Below are 23,724 nucleotides of genomic sequence, written 5' to 3'. Positions count from 1 at the left end.
GTGTTTTTGATTTGATTACTTTATATTAAATATTTATTATTATTATTATATTATTATTTGTTATAATTATTTATAGTTTTATATATATATTATATTACATTATATTAGTTTATGATTTCGTATTTCAAATTTTATCATACCCGGGATGTCTATTAGACTCTTGTTTGGACGGATTTAAGTGAATTATTTTTAAGAATTAAAGGCCTACAATGTAAAATGCCAAATTTCCATGCAAAATAATGGTACCGCTTTCAGCACCTAAAATCTGAAATAATCATATCGCCAGGGAGGGTTAAGTATAAACAGCAGGAGTGGTGGTCCTGACAGCAGGAGTGATAGATCTGACAGCAGAAGTGGTGAACCTGACAGCAGGAGTTGTGGACTTAGCAGCAGGAGTGGTGGACCTGACAGCAGAAGTGGTGGACCTGACAGCAGGAGTTGTGGACGTAGCAGCAGGAGTGGTGGACCTGACAGCAGAAGTGGTGGACCTGACAGCAGGAGTTGTGGACTTAGCAGCAGGAGTGGTGGACCTGACAGCAGAAGTGGTGGACCTGACAGCAGGAGTTGTGGACGTAGCAGCAGGAGTGGTGGACCTGACAGCAGAAGTGGTGGACCTGACAGCAGGAGTTGTGGACTTAGCAGCAGGAGTGGTGGACCTGACAGCAGGAGTTGTGGACTTAGCAGCAGGAGTGGTGGACCTGACAGCTGGAGTGATAGATCTGACAGCAGAAGTGGTGGACCTGACAGCAGGAGTTGTGGACTTAGCAGCAGGAGTGATGGACCTGACAGCTGGAGTGATAGATCTGACAGCAGAAGTGGTGGACCTGACAGCAGGAGTTGTGGACTTAGCAGCAGGAGTGGTGGACCTGACAGCAGGAGTGGTGAAACTGACAGCAGGAGTGGCGGACTCAAAGAATAGTCTAATGTTGACCAGCATAGGTCAGCTATGGAGTTAGTGGCTGCTATAGCTTGTTGGGTTTCCATTTTGCTGGGCTGGGCCCTAGGAACAGAAAGGGGGTTGGTGGGTATTATTATTAGTGTAGTTTAATAAATGTGGGCTCCTTGAGGGTAGGGACCGATGTGAGTGTGCAATGTACAGGGATAAGGACAATTGTAGACACTCACTCAGGTTGAACTGCATGGACTGGTGTCTTTATTCAACCTTACTAACTATGTAACTATGTAAATGAGAGAGGAATAACTATAGCATAAGAACGTTAACCAAGAATTTTAGTATTTACAAGCAGATATGTAGAAAAATATAGGAAAATATCTTTAACTGGTTTGGTTTTATTGAAGTTCTACTTTTCGAAAAGTTATTAAAACTTGTTTTCAGAAGAAAACCATGAACTGAAAACCTGCGTGACTTGAATTTTGCTTCTCACTCTCCAATATTGCACTGGAAGAACCCAACTGACTGCTATGGGAACCATGAACTGAGTCAGTTCCTCTCTAGAGAGAACCATAAATTAGGTCCACTGTGCTCATTTCTGGACCTGAGAAGTGCGTTACGTGTGCAATATTGGTAGACATTACACCAGGGAAGCGTTATATGACTAACGTTTACTGAAACATAATCTGAACTTCTGTCATACTGACAAGGCAGCTGACCTCGATGTTTCCTAATTAGTCAGTGCTTCTGATAAGAGGTAACATTTTTTAAAACAGACCTACAGTATCTCCCTGCCACAGAGAATTTTTCTTCTCTTTTCCCTCTCCTGCCTTGAAGGAATGATGATAACGTGCACCGCCGAAGAAAAAGTGCTCCCAAAAGGAATTACCACAAGCAATTAAATGAGCTCCTTCCCAGCTGCCCTATTCCCACAAGGAGACCATCAGGTGCCTTGCTGCATAGCAGCCATATACGCCACGATCTTGCATGCAAGATAAGCCAAGATAGACTCCATAAAGGAGGTTAAAGACCAGAGGAAAATCCACATAGTGTAGTATTTCACCAAGATTTTAATAAAATTATAAAACCACACTACAATTTTTAAGGCATTACACAGAATGTGTTACAAACAACCAGCAGGTGAAGATGGTCAGGCCAACTTGCGTAAATATGTCACGTGCGAGGCTTCCCAACGCGTAACCAGAGTCATCTGGGGATGTGAGACTCCATAGCAAAACAGTATATAATGTAACCCAGCAATTGCCAAAGTATAGTACAGGCTCCCAATATAGCCAGGACATGGTGGGCACAGAAGAAACAGGGTAAAGAGGCCTGGCAGCACTAAACTAACCAATGCACTTGCCCGTTTCCAAAGAGATCTTAACGCTATACCTTGAACACAGAATTTTTTTTTATATATATTCCTCAACAGACAAAAAGGATAGAAATCCATTTTGTATGCACTGGATGCCTTTACCAACGCAGGTCTTTGGACACCTCGAAAAATCAATTCTTTTTCCATTTTAAACTGATTACACTTAATTAAGCAAGGTGTAATAATGGTTCAAGGCAAAGATGTGAAAAGTTACCTTTACTGGTTTATAAATAAGGCAAAATGCAATGGGTTTTCCCATGTTCGTAAATGGGTAAGAGAAGAAATATTGCAGCAAACAAATTTCTTCATATTTTTAGAAAGTTGCAATGTTACCGTATTTAATGTGGAACTGCACTGCATCTGAGCACCACAAACCAAAAACACAACGGATGATTTATATGGCATTCACTTCCTGGAATTCATTTGCTCTTTGTTCAGTCACACAGGCGTGCTTAGCTGAGCAAGCCCCTCTCCCTCTTTTAAAACGTTCCGCCTAAAAAAAATTTAAAATAAAAGTCAGCAGCTACAAATACTGCAGCTGCTGACTTTTAAAATAAGGACACTTACCTATCCAGGGTGCCCACGCTGTCCTCACAAGAAGCCGACCTGTCCCTCAGCTCCGGGTGCAGGCTCCGGCATTGCTAGTAAGAGAATCAGGAAGTGAAGCCTTGCGGCTTCACAGCCTTGCGGCTTCACAGCCTTGTTCTCTACCACGCATGTGTGAGTCGCTCTGCACGTTCTGAGTGGTCCCTGCTGTCTTCTGGGACCTGTGTGTCTCCCAGAAGACAACAGGGTGGAGGAGGGGCCAGACATGGTGTAGATCACAGCAGATACTGCAGCGATCTTTTGCCGGAAGTGGGAGCAAATACCTGTATTAGACAATCCGGACAGCAGAAGTTCCATTTTTGGGTGGAACTCCACTTTAAAGACTCCTAGGTTGTATGACAGTGGTCTCCAATCTGTGGCCCCCGGGCTGGATGCTGCCCTTTGCTTGCCTTTATCTGGCCCTTGAGGCACCTTCCTCCCACTGATACGAAGCACTATTCCTTCAACTGACACCAACGGTGGGGTACATTTCCTCCCACTCCCACTATTCAACAGTTGGGCACTATTCCTTCCACTGACACCAACAACGTGGATTATTTCTCCCAGTGCCATCAATGACGGGGCACCATTCTTCCCAGAGATACCAAGGGTGGGACACCATTCCTCTCATAGTGCCATCAATGATGGGGCACTATGTTGCCTTTTTTTTTTTTTACTCCCATTGATCTTGGGACATTTTCTACTCCCACTGGCCATAGTCTGGACACCCTAAAATCTAACGGACAATTTATTTAGAAAGTCTGGAGACCTAGTCTTGTAGCCTAGGCCAGAAACCAGGAAGTAACGGAAGAAATGAAAAAAAGTCTAAAACTAGTTAATATGTTATACCTTCCCATCTATTTACTAATGCTAGCAACATAAGGATTAAAAATAGTCACTGTTGATTAAGAGAGTGAAGCTTCACTTTACATTCTATTCTTTTAAATCTCAAACTGGCCCAAACCTTGTAGTTGGTCCGTGAGTCTGTCTATCAATCTTAGAGACCAATAATGAGGATCGGTGGCAGATTACTAGAGTTCAATTTTGTCTGGTCAAAGCAAAGTTGGGGTAACAGAATCCTAGGTTGGCTCTTGGGTACTCAGGTACATGAGTTAGGATTCTGTAGAGGGCTACTAAGTGTAAAGCTTTATTTTTACAGGACAGGAAAGACATATGGGAACTGTCATTGCTGAGGCAAGTAGAGGGTCAAACGTCACCTGATGTCTGGCCTGTCAACACCCTGACCTCACACTATCTTGGTCAGGCAGTAATTTGCAAGCATCAGATGACTTCTGACCCCTTTGATAACTGCTATATATCAGTTACATGATTAGAAAGTTAATAAAATGAAATAAAGCAATTACATACATCTTTCACAATTAAAATTCCGGTTTACGCCCAAGCCCTGTCGTGACTACTTTAATATTTCACCATTTCATCGACTGGGCAAAAAAATACCTTCTTGCAAATAAGTACCAATTATCAGGAGTATGCAATGACTGCAAGAAATGTTTACCATAAAAGACAGCCAAACTGACTTACCACAGATGTAAGTGCCATTTGAAAACTGTAGATCCGTGCAAGGCCAAAGTCCGCTAACTTTATCTGTCCATTGCTGGTGACCAAAATGTTCTGAGGTTTGAGGTCCCGGTGAACCACTCTGTGTGAATGGAGAAAGTCCAGTCCCTGGAGAAGCTGGTGCATCATCTCCTGAAAAAGCAGAATAGACTACAATTACCACTGGCGGTCGGTATTCAGAGACCGCAAAATTGACTATACCTGAGTATACTAATGTGGCAAGACAAAGTATGTGAACCCCTGGTTTTCTGCCGTAATTTACCAAAAAATGGGATCAGATCCATATCTAAGCTACAACGATAGACAAACACAATGGAGTTGATTTACTAAAGGCAAATCCACTGTACACTACAAGTGCACTTGGAAGCGCAGTCGCTGTAGATCTGAGGGGAAGCTCAGTTGACTTCTATCATCCAATCATGTTCAAGCAAAAATGCTGTTTTCATTTTCCTTGCATGTCCCCCTCAGATCTACAGCAGCGGTACTTCCAAGAGAAGTTGCAATGCACTTCCAAGTACACTTGTAGTGCACAGTGGATTTGCCTTTAATAAATCAACCCCAATTTAATGTACCTAAAGAGTAACTCCACTTTTGTTCAGAATATAACATTTCCCTTTGGTTGATCTTTGCTGTAGATTCCTACTGCAGTACACACAGGCCGAATGTCAGCTGGTTTCTGTTGAACCGGCCAATGACACCTGCCATTTGTCCCATATGCTCTAAGGCTTTCTAGACAGTTTATCTAATGCCGCGTACACACACGACCAGACTTAGGTCCGACAGACTTTCGACGGAGTTCTGACGGAGTTCTGACAGAGTTCTGACGGACTTTCCGAATGAACGGACTTGGCCACACACAATCACACCAAAGTCCGACGGATCGAATGTGATGACGTACGACCGGACTAGAATAAGGAAGTTCATAGCCAGTAGCCAATAGTTGCCCTCGCATAGTTTTTTGTCCGTCGGACTAGCATACACACGGGCGGATTTCTCGGTACGAACTGGGTCCGGCGGAGTTCTGGTGGAAAAATTTGAAACATGTTCCATTTCTAAAGTCTGTCAGACTTTTGCAAATCAAAAGTCCGCTGCAGCCCACACACGATCGAATAGTCTGCCGGAATTGTTCCGTCGGACCTTTGATGTTGAAAAGTCCGCTCGTGTGTACGCGGCATAAGTGTCGATTGATGGATGCCTAAACACTTTAATGCGGTTGTATAGTTACATTTTTAACTTTGACCTAAAAGTAAGCCTGTAATAAGGCTTACCTGTAGGTAAAAAGAATATGTACGGTTTAGGAGATATTCCCCTCGCAATGAGCCGCTGACTTCAGCGGTGCATGCACACCAGGGATTCTCGGCTGAAAGTCAGGTGGACACCAGACCCTGCTGGGAAGAAAACTCACGCACGCATGCTGTGAGTGGCCGGAGCCGCGATACCCGGAAGACATGCCGAGGGAACATGTCAGCTCCCTCGGCGTGGACCGAGTGAGATGCCCGCGCCTCGTTTTAAGGTAAGTATTTCATAATAAGCTAGTATGCGGTGCATACTAGCTCATTATGCCTTTTCCCTTGCAGGTGTAAAAAAAAAAAAAAGTCAGCGGGTTTACTCCCGCTTTAAGATTGCCTTGTATCCCTTTCAAGGCTTATGCAGATCAACTGCTCTTGATCTTAAAATGTTTGAGTGGCCTTTATCAATCAAAATGGATCCAAACCACACCTCCAAACTCGTGTTTTTATTCATTGAACTCTAGGTGTGCAGACTAATGACTCCAATTAGCTTTCATTGAAGTAATTAGTCTATGGATTCACTTACTTACTATACAGGGTCTGCAGGTGAGTCAACTGTACAAAACAATAGGGCAGAGCTGGACAACATTAGTAACAGAACTTCACACTGAGATATCAGGACACAGCATGGGACTAAAAACTCAAGGGACGAGGGAATTTAAACTGGGACAGTTGAAAAGTATAGAGGCCACTGCTTTGGGCCCCACATTAATGACACGGCCCAGGGCAGCTGCCCCTTTTGCCCTGCCTTACAGACGGCCATGCAAAGGTCTAATACAGATTAGCCCCTGTTGCAACCTCTAATCTTGTGACTTGCAACAAAGTTACTATGTTGCAGTCTGACCACTGGGTGAGAGAAGACTGAGGAAATGCTTCCTCCTGCCTGCAACACATACACTCTAGGATAGGTATTGAGGAGAACATAGTACAAAAGTTCAAGTAACTCTAAGGTCTTTTTTAAATATTTATTGGTTAAGAGCAAAATCCAATGCATTTGGGGGGATATGTATGATATAGTGCCGTGAAGATCTGGCCCTAACATAGGTCTCCTAGTGCATCATATTTGATGTTCTTAACCCCTAAACATATCAAAAAGACCTCTCAACGATACGAACTTTTGTTCTAGACGAACCTTAATACCCATCTACTGAGCGATTATTTTATTGCGATCAGGAAGGAAGCAGCCTAGGATCGGAGAAAGGTCCCCCTACACCAGGGGTCTCCAAACTTTCTAAACAAAAGGCCCGTTTACTGTCCCTCTGACTTTGGGGGGGGGCAATGGGAGTAGAAAAGTCCCAACAATGGGAAAAAAAAACAATGCCTTATCGTTGGTGTCATTGGGAGGAATCGTGTCCTGTCATTGGTGTAAAATTTTTTATTGCGCAACCAAAACCTTAAAAACGGATACAAATGAAATACTATATGTGTTCAAGGCCATATAGTGCTTCAATAGAATTTTGTGATGTTAACCATTCTGGATATAACGTGAAACTTCTGTTGGATCTTTATGGTAAGAGAAGCCGCTTAACAGATCAGGTGGATTCTCAAATTCTAGAGATCAAACTTGCTCAGCAATGGGTCTTTCAGCCTGTGAGTATTCCTCCTGGGACTCCTCTAGAGACGGTATCCCTCCCGATACAGTCCCAGGAGGAATACTCACAGGCTGAAAGACCCAATTTGAGAATCCACCTGGTCCGGTAAGCGGCCTCTCTTACGATAAGGATCCAACAGAAGTTTCAAGTTATATCTGGAATGGTTAAAATCTCAAAATTCTATTGAAACACTATATGGACTTGAACACTTATAGTATTTAAATTGTATCAGTTTCTAAGGTTTTGGTTGCGCAATTTGATTTTTTTCACAAATTTATGAGCTGAATATTCAGGCTATTTAAGTTGCAGCACCTGACACACTGTTATAAATATAGTTTTTGTGATTTTTGTTGCTCTTTTGCATCATATATTTATTATTTATGTATTTTTCATCATTTATTAATATGTTTTTTTCACTACTATTTTTCATACATCAATATATTTACTACTAATTTACTACATTCACTATATTTACTACTAAGATTCGAGGCAGTTTTCCACTTTATACCATGGTCTCATTGGTGCCAATTGTTGGTGTCATTGGGAGAAAGTGTGCCCTATTGTTGGTGCCATTAGGATGAATTGTGCTCTTTCAAATAAAGTCAGTGTGTGTGTGTGTGGTGGGGGGGGGGGGCGACGACTATGCCCCATTGATGAAATAATGTCCCAAGACCCAGATAAGAGTAAGCAAAGGGCCGAATCTGGCCCCTAGGCTGCAGTTTGGAGACCACTGACCTACACTATGCCTTCTTTAGGTATCAGCTCCTTTGACGGAAGATGCATGCCATTGTATGTCCATCAGATCCCAACCTTGTGTCTGGTCCAGTGCTATAACACACATCAGACTCCTGCCCGCCCGCAGCAAACAGTTGACATCATCCCTTCAGGGGCTCAGTCACTAGACTGGAGATCAAGCACTGCTTTTTGATAATAAATGTTGGAGCTTTTAGAAAAATAATTATTTTGTATATTGTGCTATTACAGAAGTTTATTCATATAGACATTAAAACGTTACTGATAGGTCCACTTTAACCACATAAGCCTCCAGGCCCAAACACAGGGCTCTGATGAATGAACCAAGACTCCAGGAAGCAGAACGTAACTTCTGTAACTGGTACTTTGCGGGATTGCCATGTGGCAGATGCTGATAACGGAATCTGTGGGCAGGCCTGCAAGGTACGTTAGCATAGGGGGCCCCACATCTAGGGCTCTCCTTCCTGCAGCTGTCTCTGGATGGATGCTAATTGTCTCCACTCGTTTAACCTCAGAGATAATGTCTGGGAGAATACAAGCAACGAGGATTTGTTTCCTCTCCTCTAACGGTCATTTCCTCTCTGGTGTAACTTGCATGACAGCGTGTGACAAGCAGAAATTAATGGGGACACTGCTGTGCCAATAGCCTTGAATGGCTCTGACACTGTCTGCGGGCTGCCTGCTTGGCCACCCAGCCAAGACCCCACATGAAACATGGCCAGGGGCCCGCAGCGCTATTCACTGACGAGCCAGCTGGTTGCTGATTAGAGATAAAACAATGGCTTGCAGTCACACAGAGAGAGGTTTAGCAACTGCTCTAAAGCAAAAATGATTTTAACCCCTTTGTACTAAGCAGGGGCCCCACTACACCCCAAGTGCCCTTGTAATCACACAAGAAGCTGCCGAAAGAGGCTCAAGAGTTGTTTAACATTTAAATGAGAGGCACGGTTTGCAAATGTCCCTTTTTGTGCACAAGACCCCCCTCTCTCACTCTGTATTGTAGCAATAAACCTAAGGCTGTGGTAGGACTATGGTCCTGCAATGCTGGGAACCTGAAGTCCCATAAAACCCAGTAAAACACTGCCAAATGCCTAGAAAAGACTTTAGAGAATGTAGTATGAAGTTATTCCTTTAATAAAGGTTTGGGTATATTTTGGAAGGGTCATGCTTAAAGTGACTTGTGGGGTTCAATCACGTAAAGTCAGTAAAAGGAGATGTACCTTTCTGGAGGTCTATGTCTTGAAGGTCTCCAACTGTTGCATGTATCCAACACTTTTGGGTGTGTTGAATACCTGCTCTCCTGTGGAACACTGTGGAGCCTCCTGCCAGCTTGTATGTCCCACAGTAATGGGGAGCAAGTATTCCACATGGTCAGAAGTGTTGGATACCTACAGAGGTTAAAATTCTACTACACAAAGGAGCTTGAGCTGCTATTACATTCTTCCTTTAAGGAATACTAGCTGCCTGGCCATTTCTGTCTTCAATAATCCTGGGGTCACTGACCTGGGAAAATCTTGTAAATCAGAAAATCAAACGAATTCTAAATATTTTTTTCCAGGTCGGTGTCTCAAAGTATTGAAGCCCATGGATCAGCCAATCGATCAATCCAAGCAACTACCAATTTTACAAGCAGAGGTCAGCAATGGCGGTCTTTATAATCTGTTGGTACAGTTTCCTTTCATGATTTAGTTAGTCCTGGAACTAGTATAAAGTTCCAATTTCAGTGGCAGTAAACCAAATATGAGAATGATGGCACCAAACTTGTACTTTAAAAAGCAAGTCAGTCATGGTACCCCTATGAGTGTATCATTAACACGACTCATCCACTACACTAAAATCTTCATCATTGTGAGAACCAAATACAACACCTTAGCTTCCTTAGACACTTCATTCACCGCATCGTGTTTACTGCTGCAGTACAAGAACTGGTGGTCAAAGTGGGAGATGTGGGAGTTATGTCTTTCTTTTAAATACTTGTCATTTGTTTCAGAAAGCTACCAGTGAATAAATCATGTTCTGTTCAATAATTACATTATATAACACCCATATTCAAATCAATCTGGACCCTTAAGAGGGCCTTGCATCAAAACGATCTATTCATCTTGCAGACTCACCTCCATGCGGCCTCTAGTCTATAGTTAAATAATAAAAAGAACAGTAGAACACTGTAAAAAAACACAAATTTTACACAATGATTTCCAATAAGTTTGCTTGGGTGAGGGTGATGTCACTGGGTCTTCTTGTGTGATCCTAAGAAAAGCTGCAGATCCTAAATCTGGTGAGAAGACATCCTGCACAGTGTTGGAGAGCCTTCTTGCAGAATGTGAGATTCTCAGTGTTCTTGGAGTTTAGGAGAAGGCCCAGTGACATCACCATCACCTACGCAAGCTTGCTAGTGGATAGCAACCAGGTTGCAAGGTAAGCAACTTACTTGTTTCTTCTAATTTTTGTTTTTAATCTAAAGCTAGCCATAGATGGATCAAAAAGTGTCTGGCCCAACAGGAACCAGACAAATTCCAATTTATCTATGGGCAGGCTGGTTGTACTGAAGTCGATCTATGGAGGTGAGTGTACAAGATGAATAGATCGTTTTCATGCAGGGCCGTCTTCATGTCCAGATTTAAATGTGGTTGCTATATTCTATCAATCATCTTCAGTACAATCAGCCTGTCATTTCTTCTCTCGCGATTACTTCCGCCGGCAATAGCTGATGGCAGTAATCGTTGTATTTTGATGGAGGGGAAACCTCCCGCTGTCTGAATTCAGCACTGCGCTACTTTACCTGGTAATTGTGCAATCATGCAATGCTGTACCCAATTGAAATGTATATACCGTAGATTTTTTCACACAAATAGAGCTTTCTTTTGGTGCTATTTGATCACCACTGGGTTTATTTTTATTTTTTGCGATATAAAAGAAAAAAGACTGAATATTTTGAAAAAAAAAAAATAATATATATATATATATATATATATATATATATATATATATATATATATATATATATATATTGTTTACTTTCTGCTACAAAACATCCAATAAAAAAATTTAAATAATTAAATAAATAAAATTGCTTAATACATTTTGGGCAAAATGTATTCTGCTACATGTCTTTGGTTTAAAAAACAAAACAAAACACAATAAGTGTATATTAATTGGTTTGCGTGAAAGTTATAGCATCTACAAACTAATGCCGCGTACACACGGTCGAACTGTTTGATGTACTTAGTCCGTTGAAACACATTTCAGCGGACAATCCGCTCGTGTGTGGGCTTCGGCGGACTTTTTAAGCGTGCAGTCCGGAGTGCTAAGAATTTCGGATTTTCCAAAAATCTGTCCGTCGTACTTTGGTTTCAGCGGACAATACGGTCGTCAGTATGCTAGTTCGACGGACTAAGAATGGCGCATGCCCAGAAAGGATTTACACGGCGGAAGGGTGCTTTGCTGTGTCTTGGACTTCCTATTTCTAGTCCCGTTGTACGTGCTGTACACGTCATCGCGCAAGCTTTCGACGGACTGTTTGTGTATCCGTGTGTGGTCAAGTCCGTTCAGTGGAAACTACGACGGATTGTCTTTCGGATTGTATGACGGACTAAGTACGCCATACAATCCGCTCATGTGTACACGGCATAATAGATACTGGGATTTTTTATTTATATTTTTTATAATAGTAACGGTGACGATTAGCGACTTTGGGAGACTATGATTGTGCGGTGAGCAATCTGACACTGACTGACGGGGGAACTAACTGCCACTGACATCAAAAGTGGCACTAATACAGTGATCAGTGCTAATAATATACACTGTTGCTGCACTATTGTCACTGGCTGGGAAGGGGTTAACATCTGGGGCAATCAAGGGGTTAAATGTGTGCTTAACAATGTTTAGTGTGTGTACTGTGGACTGTTTTTACTAAGCAATGTGGCGGTTTTCACTCCTTGTTTTACAGTCAAGAAAAACATTAAAAAAACCTGACACATTGCTGCAGTCTATAGGGAGCCCTGTGTTGTTTACCAGCACAGGGCTCTCTTCTGTCATTCACTCAGCCGATCAGTGGGTGCTAGCCATAAATCCCTGGCTGATCGGCTTGTACTGCAGCGAAACACAGCAAAGTCTTCCGTGCATGCGCGAACAGACACAAGAAAAAAAACCTGTACAAGCCAACCTGCCGCAGTAAATGTACTGTGGCAGGTTGGCAAGTGGTTAATTTAAAACATGTGTAACATGGCATGGTTACTGGAAATGCAGAACTTTATTTGCCCATGGAAGCAGATGCTGTTTTGTTTTGGCTTATTACTAATACAGGCACCCAGAGCATTCTGGGAATTGCAGTCTTGAAGGAGGATCCTGCATACAGTTAAGCTGGGGGCACAACTACAAACCCCATAATGACCAGAAAAAGTGGGAGGAACGAGGAGGATAAATTGAAAATCCCAGGAAAAAGCCAGTCAGTTGGGGAGAGACACGCCAACCGGAAAGGAGAATGAGAGCAGTGTGCCCTGCGGTGCTGAACTTCATTGGGCCAAATCAGGGCTCTAAGGACAGACTGTTAAGCCAAATGCCCAACTGCTGAGAGGATCTAAGGTGGTGCAAGCCCTATTTAGAACAAATGCGAGCTGCACCTGGTCAGACTACTGCTACATTATCAACTAAGGGGGCGCCCCCCCCCCCCCATGGTGTAGAGATTGCCTCAGCATCCAGAGACTGCCTCTACAGGACTGGGCTGAGAGGGTTTTGGACCCATTCTATAGCTTTAAGCAACTGGTGACTCCACTTTGCAAATTAGACTCATAGTTATCTTTTCCCTATATCTTTTTTTTTCCACTGGCAGCAGGAGACCCCAAAGCCAAGGACAATTTCCACTGTTGTTATCATCCCAGACTGCTGACTTTGTCAATACCCCCTTTCCACATTGCAAGTGCTGTACAAAAACCTGAAACCTAAACTCCTTCAAGTCCCCTGTTCACAGTGTGCGCCCAACTTCATGGTGGCACTTTCCGCTCTTAAAGGGGCTCACCCGATGGCAAGGATAACCTGCAAACTAAACGTCTCTGAATTTTTGTTCCACAAAATACAACTTCTAAACAATAGTTTATGAACGCCAATGTTAAATGGCCCCGGTAGAAGCTAACATTCAGAATTGTGCAGATTTTGAGGCCTACCTGGGGGCTTGAGAGAAGTGAATCAGATTCTCCAGTCTCTGGCCAGAGAGTCCTTAAGTGATCTAGTCTGACTGCAGTACACACCAAATTCACTCCTAGGTTGGGATATTGTATTGTAACAGTTACCCCTAACTACTGATTTTCTGTGCTGCTTTTCAAGGTGATTTTGATGGTGTCAGTACGAGTGAGGCTCCAACCAGGGCCTGAGAAAAAGCAGAGGACCCAGTAACAACAGCAACTCCTACGGGGTTAGGAGAATTTACATGAATTGACTCTTTTTTAATTTGGTAATAAAGAGATTCCCTTACAAACTATGAAAAAAACATTTAATGTAGCCAGGGTGTTAATGTGCCAGCAGACAACTCCAGGTGCCCTGATCAAGAGCTTGATCCTTCCCTCCTAAACATTAACATTTCCCAGTGAGGTTGCCCATTAAAGTGATGGGCCCATAGTGGGGTGGAGGACGTAGAGCCAGTCCTTCACCCAGAGAAGTTTGGATAACAGATCTTTCTGGGATTCAGAGCTACTTGTGCTAAGTAATAAAGCTGACCTAATATGTAGGCATCAGGAAGTGCCATGTCTGTGACCTTATGTCAGGTTGTACCCAGAATCCCAGCTTTACCCCGAATTCCTCCTATGGGGTTAGGAGAATTTACATGAATTTACTCTTCTAGAGTAATTTGGTAAGAAAGAGATTCCCTTACAAAATATGAAAAGAACATTTAATGTAGCCAGGGTGTTAATGTGCCAGCAGGCAACCCCAGGTACCATGATCAAGAGCTTGGTCCTGCCTCCTGAATGTTAACATTTCCCAGTGAGGTTGCCCATTAAAGTGATGGGCCCATAGTGGGGTGGAGGACGTAGAGCCAGTCCTTCAACCAGAGAATTTTGGATAACAGATCTTTATGGGATTCAGAGCTACCTGTGCTAAGTAATAAAGCTGACCTAATATGTAGGCATCATGAGGTGCCATGTCTGTGACCTTATGTCAGGTTGTACCCAGAATCCCAGCTTTACCCAGAATTCCTGCACTGTATGGCCGCAGTACTAACCAATAAATCACCATGTTTGATAGAAAGACATCTCACAAACAGAGCTATTTTTCCTTTTTCACACCACTTTAAAACAAGTCAGCTGCATTTCACCTGTTTTTGCTGGCGGATAACTTAAGTGGAGATTTACTTGTTACAAATCCCACGGCTTCACTCAGGCACAGGACCAATGAAGCCGTCAGCTAAGGTTTTCATCACTTTGGAATGCCTGACCACATCACAGAGGTTCCATATGTAATACTCATTCAAAACATTGTGAATTGTTACTATCTACATCCATTTGTTTATAAGGGAAGGTCCAACCAAACAGTTTTTTTGGACCAGTGGTCTCCCCAAACTACAGCCCAAGGGCTGGATGTGGCCCTTTGCATGCCCTTATCTGGCTCTTGGGGCCCTATTCCACCAACTGACACCTAATGGTGCAGCACCATTCCCCCTACTGACACCATCAACGGGGCACTATTTCTCCCATTGAAGCCAATTAAGGGGCACTGATTCAATGGGATTTTCTATACCCACTAGTCACAGTCTGGCCCCCCTAAAGCCTGAAGGACAGTAATTCGGCCCTTTGCTTAGAAAGTTTGGAGACTCCTGTTTTAGACAAGAAGACTTATTTTGCCACATCTTTCAGTTATTCCAGATGAAGCTTATTCATAATCAATGTGTTGACATAATGAAATGTACGTGAACAAGTGAAATACGGAACCCAATACACTGTAGCAGCTTGTTCTATTGGTTAACAATGGCGTTAAAGTTAAAGTAGAAGTCAACCTAAAACTTTTTATTTAAGTTTTACATGGAGTGGGAAATGGGAAACAGCATTTCTCCATTCTGCCTAGCAACTAGTGACCCTGATCTCTGCTCCATGTGATTGGAGCAGAGATCAGTGTTCACTAAATGAAAGCCCAACCCCCCCACAGTTAGTAACACACCCCTAGGAACACTTAACCCCTACACTGCCACCCACTGGTTAACCCCTTCACTGCCAGTGTCATTTACACAGGAATCACTGCATTTATATAGCAGTGATTACTGTATAAATGACAATGGTCCCAAAAATGTGTCAAAAATGTCCGATGGGTCCCCCACAATGTCGCAGTCACAATAAAAATCGCTGATCGCCGCCATTACTAGTATAAAAATAAAATAAAAAATTATTAATAAAAATGCTATAAAACTATCCCTATTTTGTAAATGCTATAACTTTTGCGCAAACCAATCAATAACGCTTATTGCGATTTTTTTTTACCAAAAATATGTAGAAGAATACGTATCGGCCTAAACAGAGGGAAAAAAATGTTTTTTTTTTATATTTTTGGGGTATATTTATTATAACAAAAAGTAAAAAATAATGCGTTTTTTTCAAAATTGTCGCTCTATTTTTGTTTATAGCGCAAAAAATAAAAACCGCAGGGGTGATCAAATACCACCAAAAGAAAGCTCTATTTGTGGGAGAAAAAGGACGTCAATTTTGTTTGGGAGCCACGTCGCACGACCAAGCAATTGTCAGTTAAAACGACGCAGTGCCGAATCGCAAAAAGTGGTCTGGTCTTTGACCAGCAAAATGGTCCGGTCTGTAAGTGGTTAAGCAATAAAAACTGGAAGCTGATTGGTTTCTATGCAAAAGTGAGACTGATTTTGCACTCTCTAGCTTTAGTAAATAAACCCCATAGATTGAACTTGTCCCATGGGAAACCATGTTTCTGCAAAACACACTGAAAAAAATGCATACGTGTGAACCTAGCCGAAGAGGAGACTAAAATGCATACGTGTGAACCTAGCCGAAGAGGAGACTAAAATGCATACGTGTGAACCTAGCTGAAGAGGAGACTAAGGAAATTCTTCCTACAGCTTGCAGCAGACTGATGACATCATCTCAGCCAAGGCAAAGCCATTGGCTGGAGCTCGACTGCTTTTTGATGATTTTTTTTTCTTTTGTATAATACAACTGCTGTGTATTGTGTCATTTATTCGGAGACAATTGTAGAGTTACCGAAAGATCCGCTTTAATCTAATCTTTGCAAGTACATACACATACACACAGACAGATGATCACCTGAAAGAATGCTAATCGTCCATATGGACGTTTTCTCTTTGCGCAGTGTATGGGTACATTAAGGAAAGCTTTACAGCCTCAGCACAATGCCAAGCATTGTTTAGCGGGGTGGTGTGAGGGCAGCGAGAGATTCTTCAATACGCAGATCTGGATGGGTTCCCAGTTCCGGAAATGTGACATTAAAAACTTGTAATGGACGCTGTCATGCTATCAGGAAACATGACCAAACCGAGGAGCAGATAAGAATACTAATGAAAGAGATTAGCCCAGGCGGCTCAATGGGCAGCTCAGGTTTTCTCCACAATATTTATTTATGCCCAGCTTCAGTGTCACCCAAAACATGATTCAGGGGGAAGATATGTCTACCTGTGCTCTATTATGTGCCGGGGACCTTGCAGAGTTACGCACGTACTCTCAGATCTGCATCGCATATCCAGCTATTTGATTGGTCCTTTTCGATGAAAGTGATTGTTCATTATCTAAACCGCCTATTTTGATTTCTAGACAATATGGTCACAACAATCGGTGTATGGGACAATGCTTTTATTCTCTAGGATTACCGTCCATGTACAGATTTAAGAACACTGCCCATATTTTTGTGATTCACCCTTTGCAACATTAGCCAGCCAGTTTAAAGTGGTTGTAAACCCTTTCAACCAACTTTGACCTACAGGTAAGCCTAGATTAAGGCTTACCTGTAGGTCCAAGAAATATCTCCTGAACCTACACGGTTTAGGAGATATTTGCTGAAAGACAGGCACCGCTGTCTATGGCGCATGCGCCGTAGACAGCGGCACGCAGGCGCACTGAGCGCGCCGCAGTTAACGGCGATATGCCGCGAGTGGCGGCTCCCGTGCGCATGGGCGGGAGTGACGTCATTGCGGCTCCGATGAATGACAGCGGCGGAGCAGCGAGACCAACCAAGAAGATGGAGGCTCCGGACTACAGGGGACAGCGGTGACTTCGCTGGCTCCTGTGTCAGGTAAGTGACACATAATGGACTACTGTGCGATGCATAGTAGTCCATTATGCTTTACCTTTGCAGGGAATCAAAGAGGAAGTAAACTCATCAGGGTTTACTTCCTCTTTAAGGTCCCATTGACACTTAAAGGGGAGGGTCAGCTGAAGATTTTTTTTTTTAAAGTCAGCAGCTACAAACAGTGTAGCTGCTGACTTTTAATAAGCACACTTACCTATCCAGGGTGTACGCGATGTTGGCCACCATTCTATCTAAGGGAAACAGGCAGTGCAGCCTTGCGGCTTCACTGCCCGTTTCCTACTGCGCATGTACGAGTTGCGCCGCGCTTGTGAATGGAATGGGCTGTGTTCTGGGACACACACAGTTCCCACAACACAGTGCGACCCATTACCCAGAAGACAACGCGAGGAGGAGAAGACTGAAGATCATCGCGGAGTAGGAAGAAGCAGATTAGGACGATCTGCCTAGCAACAGGCATTTCTGGTAAGTAAAAAAAAAAAAAAATTTCAAATGTTTTTTTAATGTATTTAAAGGATTGTTTTTATGTATTTTTTTATTTTATTTTTTAGAGTGGGCCTCCACTTTAAATGCGGGACATTCAGCATGGGGTTCCCAGTGATTAGTTCCCAGTCGGCAGCACCATTCAAAGCAATGGAAGGGTGATAGCTACCACAGCTATATGCAACTGCATATCATTTCTCTTGGAGTGACTACCTGCAAAGATCAGCCCTGGACATATTTAAAAAAAAGTTTTTAGGCCTGAAGATTAGTTTAAAAATCCCAAAACAAAAAGGGGTTGATTTACTAAAGGCAAATAGACTGTGCACTTTGCAAAGTGCAGTTGCACTCTGAAAATGCAGTTGCTCCAAAGCTTAGTAAATGAGGTAAAGCTTTACTTTGCAAAAAATACCGAATCACATGCAAGGAAATAAAAAAATACAGCATTTTTGCTTGCACATGATTGGATGATTGAAGTCAGCAGAGCTTCCCCTCATTTACTAAGCTCTGGGGCAAAGTGCACAGTCTATTTACCTTTAGAAAATCATCCTCTATATTGTTTCTGAAAGCAGACATCCTGGATAGTAAAGGGGTTGATTTACTAAAGGAAAATAGACTGTGCACTGTTGCAATGCATTTGCTCCAGAGCTTGGTAAATGAGGGGAAGCTCTGCTCTTCCATCATCCAATCATGTGCAAGCAAAAAATGCTGTTTTTTTTCATTTCTCCTTGAAGGTGATTGTAATGTAAAGCTTTGCCCCATTTACTAAGCTTTAGCGCAACTGCATTTTCAGAGTGAAACTGCACTTTGCAAAGTGCACAGTCTATTTGCCTTTAGTAAATCAACCCCTTTTTGTTTGGGGATTTTTTAACTAATCTTCAGGCCTAAAATGACAGTGCAACTGTCTGTGTGCCTTTAGTAAATCAACCCCAAAATGTTAATTACTCCAATTTTTTTTATTTCACACAGTGGGGTTGATTTACTAAAGCCAAACAGACTGCACTTTGCAAGTGTATTTGCTCCAGAGTTTAGTAAATGAGCAGAAGATCTGCTGACTTCCATCATCCAATCATGTGCAAGCAAAAATGTTTTTGTTTTGTTCCCTTGCACATGATTGGGTATTCTTTTGCAGAGTGAAGCTTTACCTCATTTACTAAGCTCTGGAGCAACTGCACTTGCAGAGTGTATTTTCACTTTGCAAAGTGCACAGTCTATTTGCCTTTAGTAAATCAACCCCAGTATGTATGCAATGGCTTATCAAGCACAACATTTCTGTAAAAAAAATACACTAAAATTAATTTTAGGGCACACAAACACAATGGGGTTGATTTACTAAAGGCAAATACTGTAGACTGTGCATTTTGCAAAGTGCAATTGCTCCAGAGTTTAGTACATGAGGTAAAGTTTAACTTTACAAAGAATACCCAATCACATGCAAGAGAAAGGAATACCCAATCACATGCAAGAAAAAGCATTTTTGCATGTACATGATTGGATGATGGAAGTCAGCTTCTGTTCATTTACTAAGCTCGGGAGCAACTGCTCTTGCAGAATGCAACTGCACTTTGCAAAGTGCCCAGCCTATTTGCCTTTAGTAAATCAACCCCAATATGTTACCCTATTTTTGGTCAAATATGAAAGATGTGGTGGTGCAGAGTAAATGGATACCCAACATGCCAAGCTTTAAATTTGTCTGTGCCCAAAAAGCGGTGCAGAACGTCTGTACCCTATGTATTTTCCATACACGACACTCTAAAACCCCATACCAATCAGATCATGCTCTGTTAGCTTCTTCCCTGCCTGAAAGTAATACCAAATACCATAAGTGACGTTTTATATGTCCCCTAGCTTCCAGGTTATGCACGCTAGTGGAGATCAGCAAACAAATGTTTGCTGGTCTCCCTTCGCTCCACTTTGTGACACTTGCCAAGTTGGTCCCTGACCCGAAGTTGGGACAGTAGTGTTTGGGAAATATGGGGGTGTGGGTAAGGTGCCGGAGAGGGGGGCACACTACAGTGGTCACAGAGTAAGCGATCAGGCAGTTATACAACCACTGGATCGCTTTCATTAGAAACACATATTCCTGACAAGCCAACAGTGGCTGCAGCTGCTGGAGGTGTGTGTAGAACAGGGATGGCTGGTTGGCAAGCCCGTATCACCGATCTGTCATCCTAGAGCCCCAGTGTTGTGAATGAAGCTGGCGGTGGAGAAAGCAATTGGCTGCGGAGAAGAGCCGCATAAGCCAATGCTTCCTGTATAGCGCTGGCTCCTGTTACAGGCGGAGTGATACCATATATGGCCATATCTGTTCTGTAGTGGGTACTGGGCTGCTTTCAAACTGATCTGCAGGTGCACCACCTACCTCGAAGGGCCCATAGAGTAGAGTGGGTTGTATGCGTGTCTGCTCTCTATATGCAGAGTGGACACAGACCTGTCATCCACCCGCTCCACTCCACTCCATTGTGGCCCGCGACTGGTTACCAAGTCAGTTAAGTGGCCCTCACTCTTTGAAAGGTTGGGCATCCCTGGTTTAGAACTTCCCCACTGCCACCACCTTAGCAGCAGTGGCGGTAAAAAGGGTTAAGGGGATAGGTAGGGTTCTGTAGTCCAACGGGGGGGCAAAAATGCTACTTGGTATTTCAGTACAGTAGAGAAACTGTGCTGTCAGCTCAAACAGGAAGTTAGGCGTTCACTGGATTTCTGACAGGTCAATAGGATATCTTTCTGTACTTGCAGCATTTTTAAAGGGATAAAACGTGGTGCAATGTGCTTGTATTGCACAAAGGTACTGATTTTTTTGTTTCCCCAACATACACTTTAAAAAAAAAAAAAGAAAAACACAAAGTGTCTGAGAACTTCCTATTAATCCAGGATTAAGTGATTTAAAGTGTTATGTGTCACCTCAAACATATGTCCGGATGAACTCACAACCCCTCGTGATATTGATGCATTCTCACACTTTTACTGTCAATCTATAGGGCTGCCTTTTCCAAACGTCTGTAATGAGAGATGTAAATTGATGAAGCTACAAGTTAGGGTAGAAATAACTTTTAATAGACGTTCCCATTCGGCCTGCTAATGGCCGCGGTATGTTTTCTAAAGGGTATCGTATGACTATATGTAACCGTACCTTCCAATGGAAGGATAATGCACAGCTGTCACAAAAGACGTGGCCTGCATGAATGCGCGGGGTGAAACTTACACAACACAATTATGGTGACCACATGATCTTTATCACCAGGAACAGTGCGCTAAGCTGATTTCGCTGGCGGCACTTTGAAATAAGAGTTATGGAACAGTCAAGACCAGCGGAGCTGGGAAACCTTCGTACAAGATCCTTCTGAATGATGGCAAAGACCCCGTACACATGGACATTGCTTAATCTTAGTAATCACTAGCCTGAAGAGCAATGTATTCATTAGGATTCAAGATGTGGGGGTCTGCGGAGGGGCACCACAATGGCAGATTAGAGACCCATAGGAAGGTTTGGTGTGTCCACCGGAAAACAAGAACGTTTCGGGAAACCCCTTTTTGGTGTAGTATGTGACTCTAGTGTTATTAAGTCACACGAACAAACTTGGGTGAAGCAGCAATCCAAAAAGTTTTAAAAACCTGTGTTTCTCTTTAAACTGAGGAAGTGGCAATTTAAAGCAATGAAACACGTCTTTTGGTGAAATAAAGCAACGCGATGTCCATTAAACCTGTTGGCTCCAACCCAGTCTAAAGCAGATGCCTCCTCCAACTTACTGATCTATTCAGTAAGCATTAATAGGGCATTTGTAAAGTGCTGGGATACTCTCCTGAAGCCCTCTAAGTACCCTACAGCTCCAGTTTGGAGGTGTCAAATAGGTATATGAAGAACAGCACTGGAGCTGTAGCTTTTAACAAGCCTTTAGCAGGGTTTTAGGAATTATTATTATACAGATTTTATATAGCGCCAACAGTTTACGCAGTGCTTTACAACATTAGGGTAGACATTACAATCCAATAAAATTCAATACAGGGGGGAATCAGAGTGCCCTGCTCGTTAGAGCTTAGAATCTAGGAGGGAGGGTCAAGTTATACAAAAGGGTAATAGCTGTGGGGAATGAGCTAATGGAGAAAATAGTACAGTTGTTAGATGGAGGCAGGATAGGCTTCTCTGAAGAGGAAAGTTTTCAGGGATCGCCTAAAAATAGATAACTTTGGAGACATTCTGACAGATTGGGGTAGTGAGTTCCAGAGGATGGGAGAGGCTCGGGAGAAGTCCTGGAGGCGGATATGGGAGGAGGTGATGAGGGAGCTAGAGAGCAGGAGGTCTTGGGAGGAACGAAGTGGGCGATTCAGTCGAATAGTCAACACTGCCTGAAATTTGCTATAAAGACTGTTATGGTCCAGGGATGCAGGAAGATTGCTGACAGCACTCTTCTCTGTGCCACTGAGATTCAATCTAAGAGGGCAAATCCATGACACCGTGCACTTACAGGGAGTGGGCTGAATGACACTGGAAACCATGCACCTAACATCAAATCTAGTACAAATCCACAAATAGAGATCCTTCACAGAAAAGATGGTTAACTCTCCATTTAAATACATCTTTCTGTGATATATGTGAATAAATCACATACCATCCAACGCATTTCGAACACAAAAACGTCCTCAGGGGTTCTGCCTTCCAATGCTGGTAGAATTAAGAAGGGCATGATCATCATGTACCTCTGGTGAGTGCACAGATGGTGGTGGAATCACAGGAATGGTGATTTGTCTTCACGGGGTGGAAATCTTTGTTTATCTACAAGTTTTTATTCACATATAAACACAGAAAGGTGTATTTGAATAGAGATTTACCCATCTCTTCTGTGAATGATCTCTATTGGTGGATTTGGACTGAATTTTTTATATTATAAAAACATTATATTTTGATACATACAATGTATTGATTCTATATTGTTTTCACTAGAAGTGCTGCACTTTACTTTAGTGTTAGACATATACACAGGGTTTGTGGAGTCACTTTGCGTGCAAGCTGCTCTGATCTGAGCGCTCACATATTTATATTATTATTGGACCTAACATTAAATGCTGATGAAACAACAAACAGTACTGGCATAGAGAGGGCAAACTGTCTCTTTTAGCCTCACCACCCGTAGCCTTGTTCTTCTTTGTGTGGCTATGACACCAGATTCACATTAGTGTAACACTGCAGGCAAACAATTATCTAGGGCAGGAGTCACCAAACATTGCAAACAAAGGGCCAGTTTACTGTCCTTCAGACTTTGAGGGGGCCCGACTATGGCCAATGTGAGTACAAATTAAACTAAACAAGACTAAACAATGCCCCATCATTGGTATCAGTGGGAGGAATAGTGTCCCATCATTGGTGTCACTGGAAGGAATAATGACTCATCACTTGTATCAGTAAAAATAAATAGTGTCCCCTTATTGGTATCAGTGGGAGGAATAGTGTCCCATCATTGGAATCAGTGGAAGGAATAGTGACCCATCATCAGTATCAGTGGGAAGGGTAAGGTCCCATCCCTGGTATCGGTGGGAGGAATAGTATCCCATCATTGGTGTCACTGGAAGGAATAATGACCTATCACTGGTATCAGTGGGAGGAACAGTCTCCCGTTATTGGTATCACTAGAAGAAATAATGACCCATCATCGGTATCCCATTGTTTCCCATTGTTGGTATCAATGGAAGGAATAGTGCTTCATCATTGCTATCAGTGAAAGTAATAGTGCCCCATTGTTGGTTTCAGAATAAGTAATAGTGTCCCATAATTGGCATCAGTGTAAGGAATTGTGCCCTGTCACTGGTGTCAGTGGAAGAATAGTGCCCAATTGTTGGTGTCAGTGGGAGGAATAGTGCCGACTGATGGTGTCAGTGGGGGGAATAGTACCCTGTATCAGTGGACAAAATAGTACTTTG

General features: G+C 42.7%; 1 protein-coding gene across 1 annotated transcript in view; it reads right to left on the bottom strand.

Moving 5' to 3' along the window:
• CDK6 (cyclin dependent kinase 6) overlaps window positions 1-23,724 on the bottom strand; it is a 263,638-nt gene that overhangs the window by 117,322 nt on the left and 122,592 nt on the right. Inside the window, exon 4 of the mRNA XM_077490798.1 lies at window positions 4,395-4,562. Within this exon, the coding sequence (XP_077346924.1) occupies window positions 4,395-4,562 (168 nt within the window). The remainder of the gene's footprint in view (window positions 1-4,394; window positions 4,563-23,724) is intronic.

The sequence above is a fragment of the Lithobates pipiens genome, unplaced genomic scaffold (genome assembly GCF_037356315.1).
Source record: "Lithobates pipiens isolate NorthernLeopardFrog02 unplaced genomic scaffold, aLitPip1_a1.2 Scaffold_19, whole genome shotgun sequence".
Taxonomy (NCBI): domain Eukaryota; kingdom Metazoa; phylum Chordata; class Amphibia; order Anura; family Ranidae; genus Lithobates; species Lithobates pipiens.
This window is presented reverse-complemented; position numbering and strand designations above follow the sequence as displayed.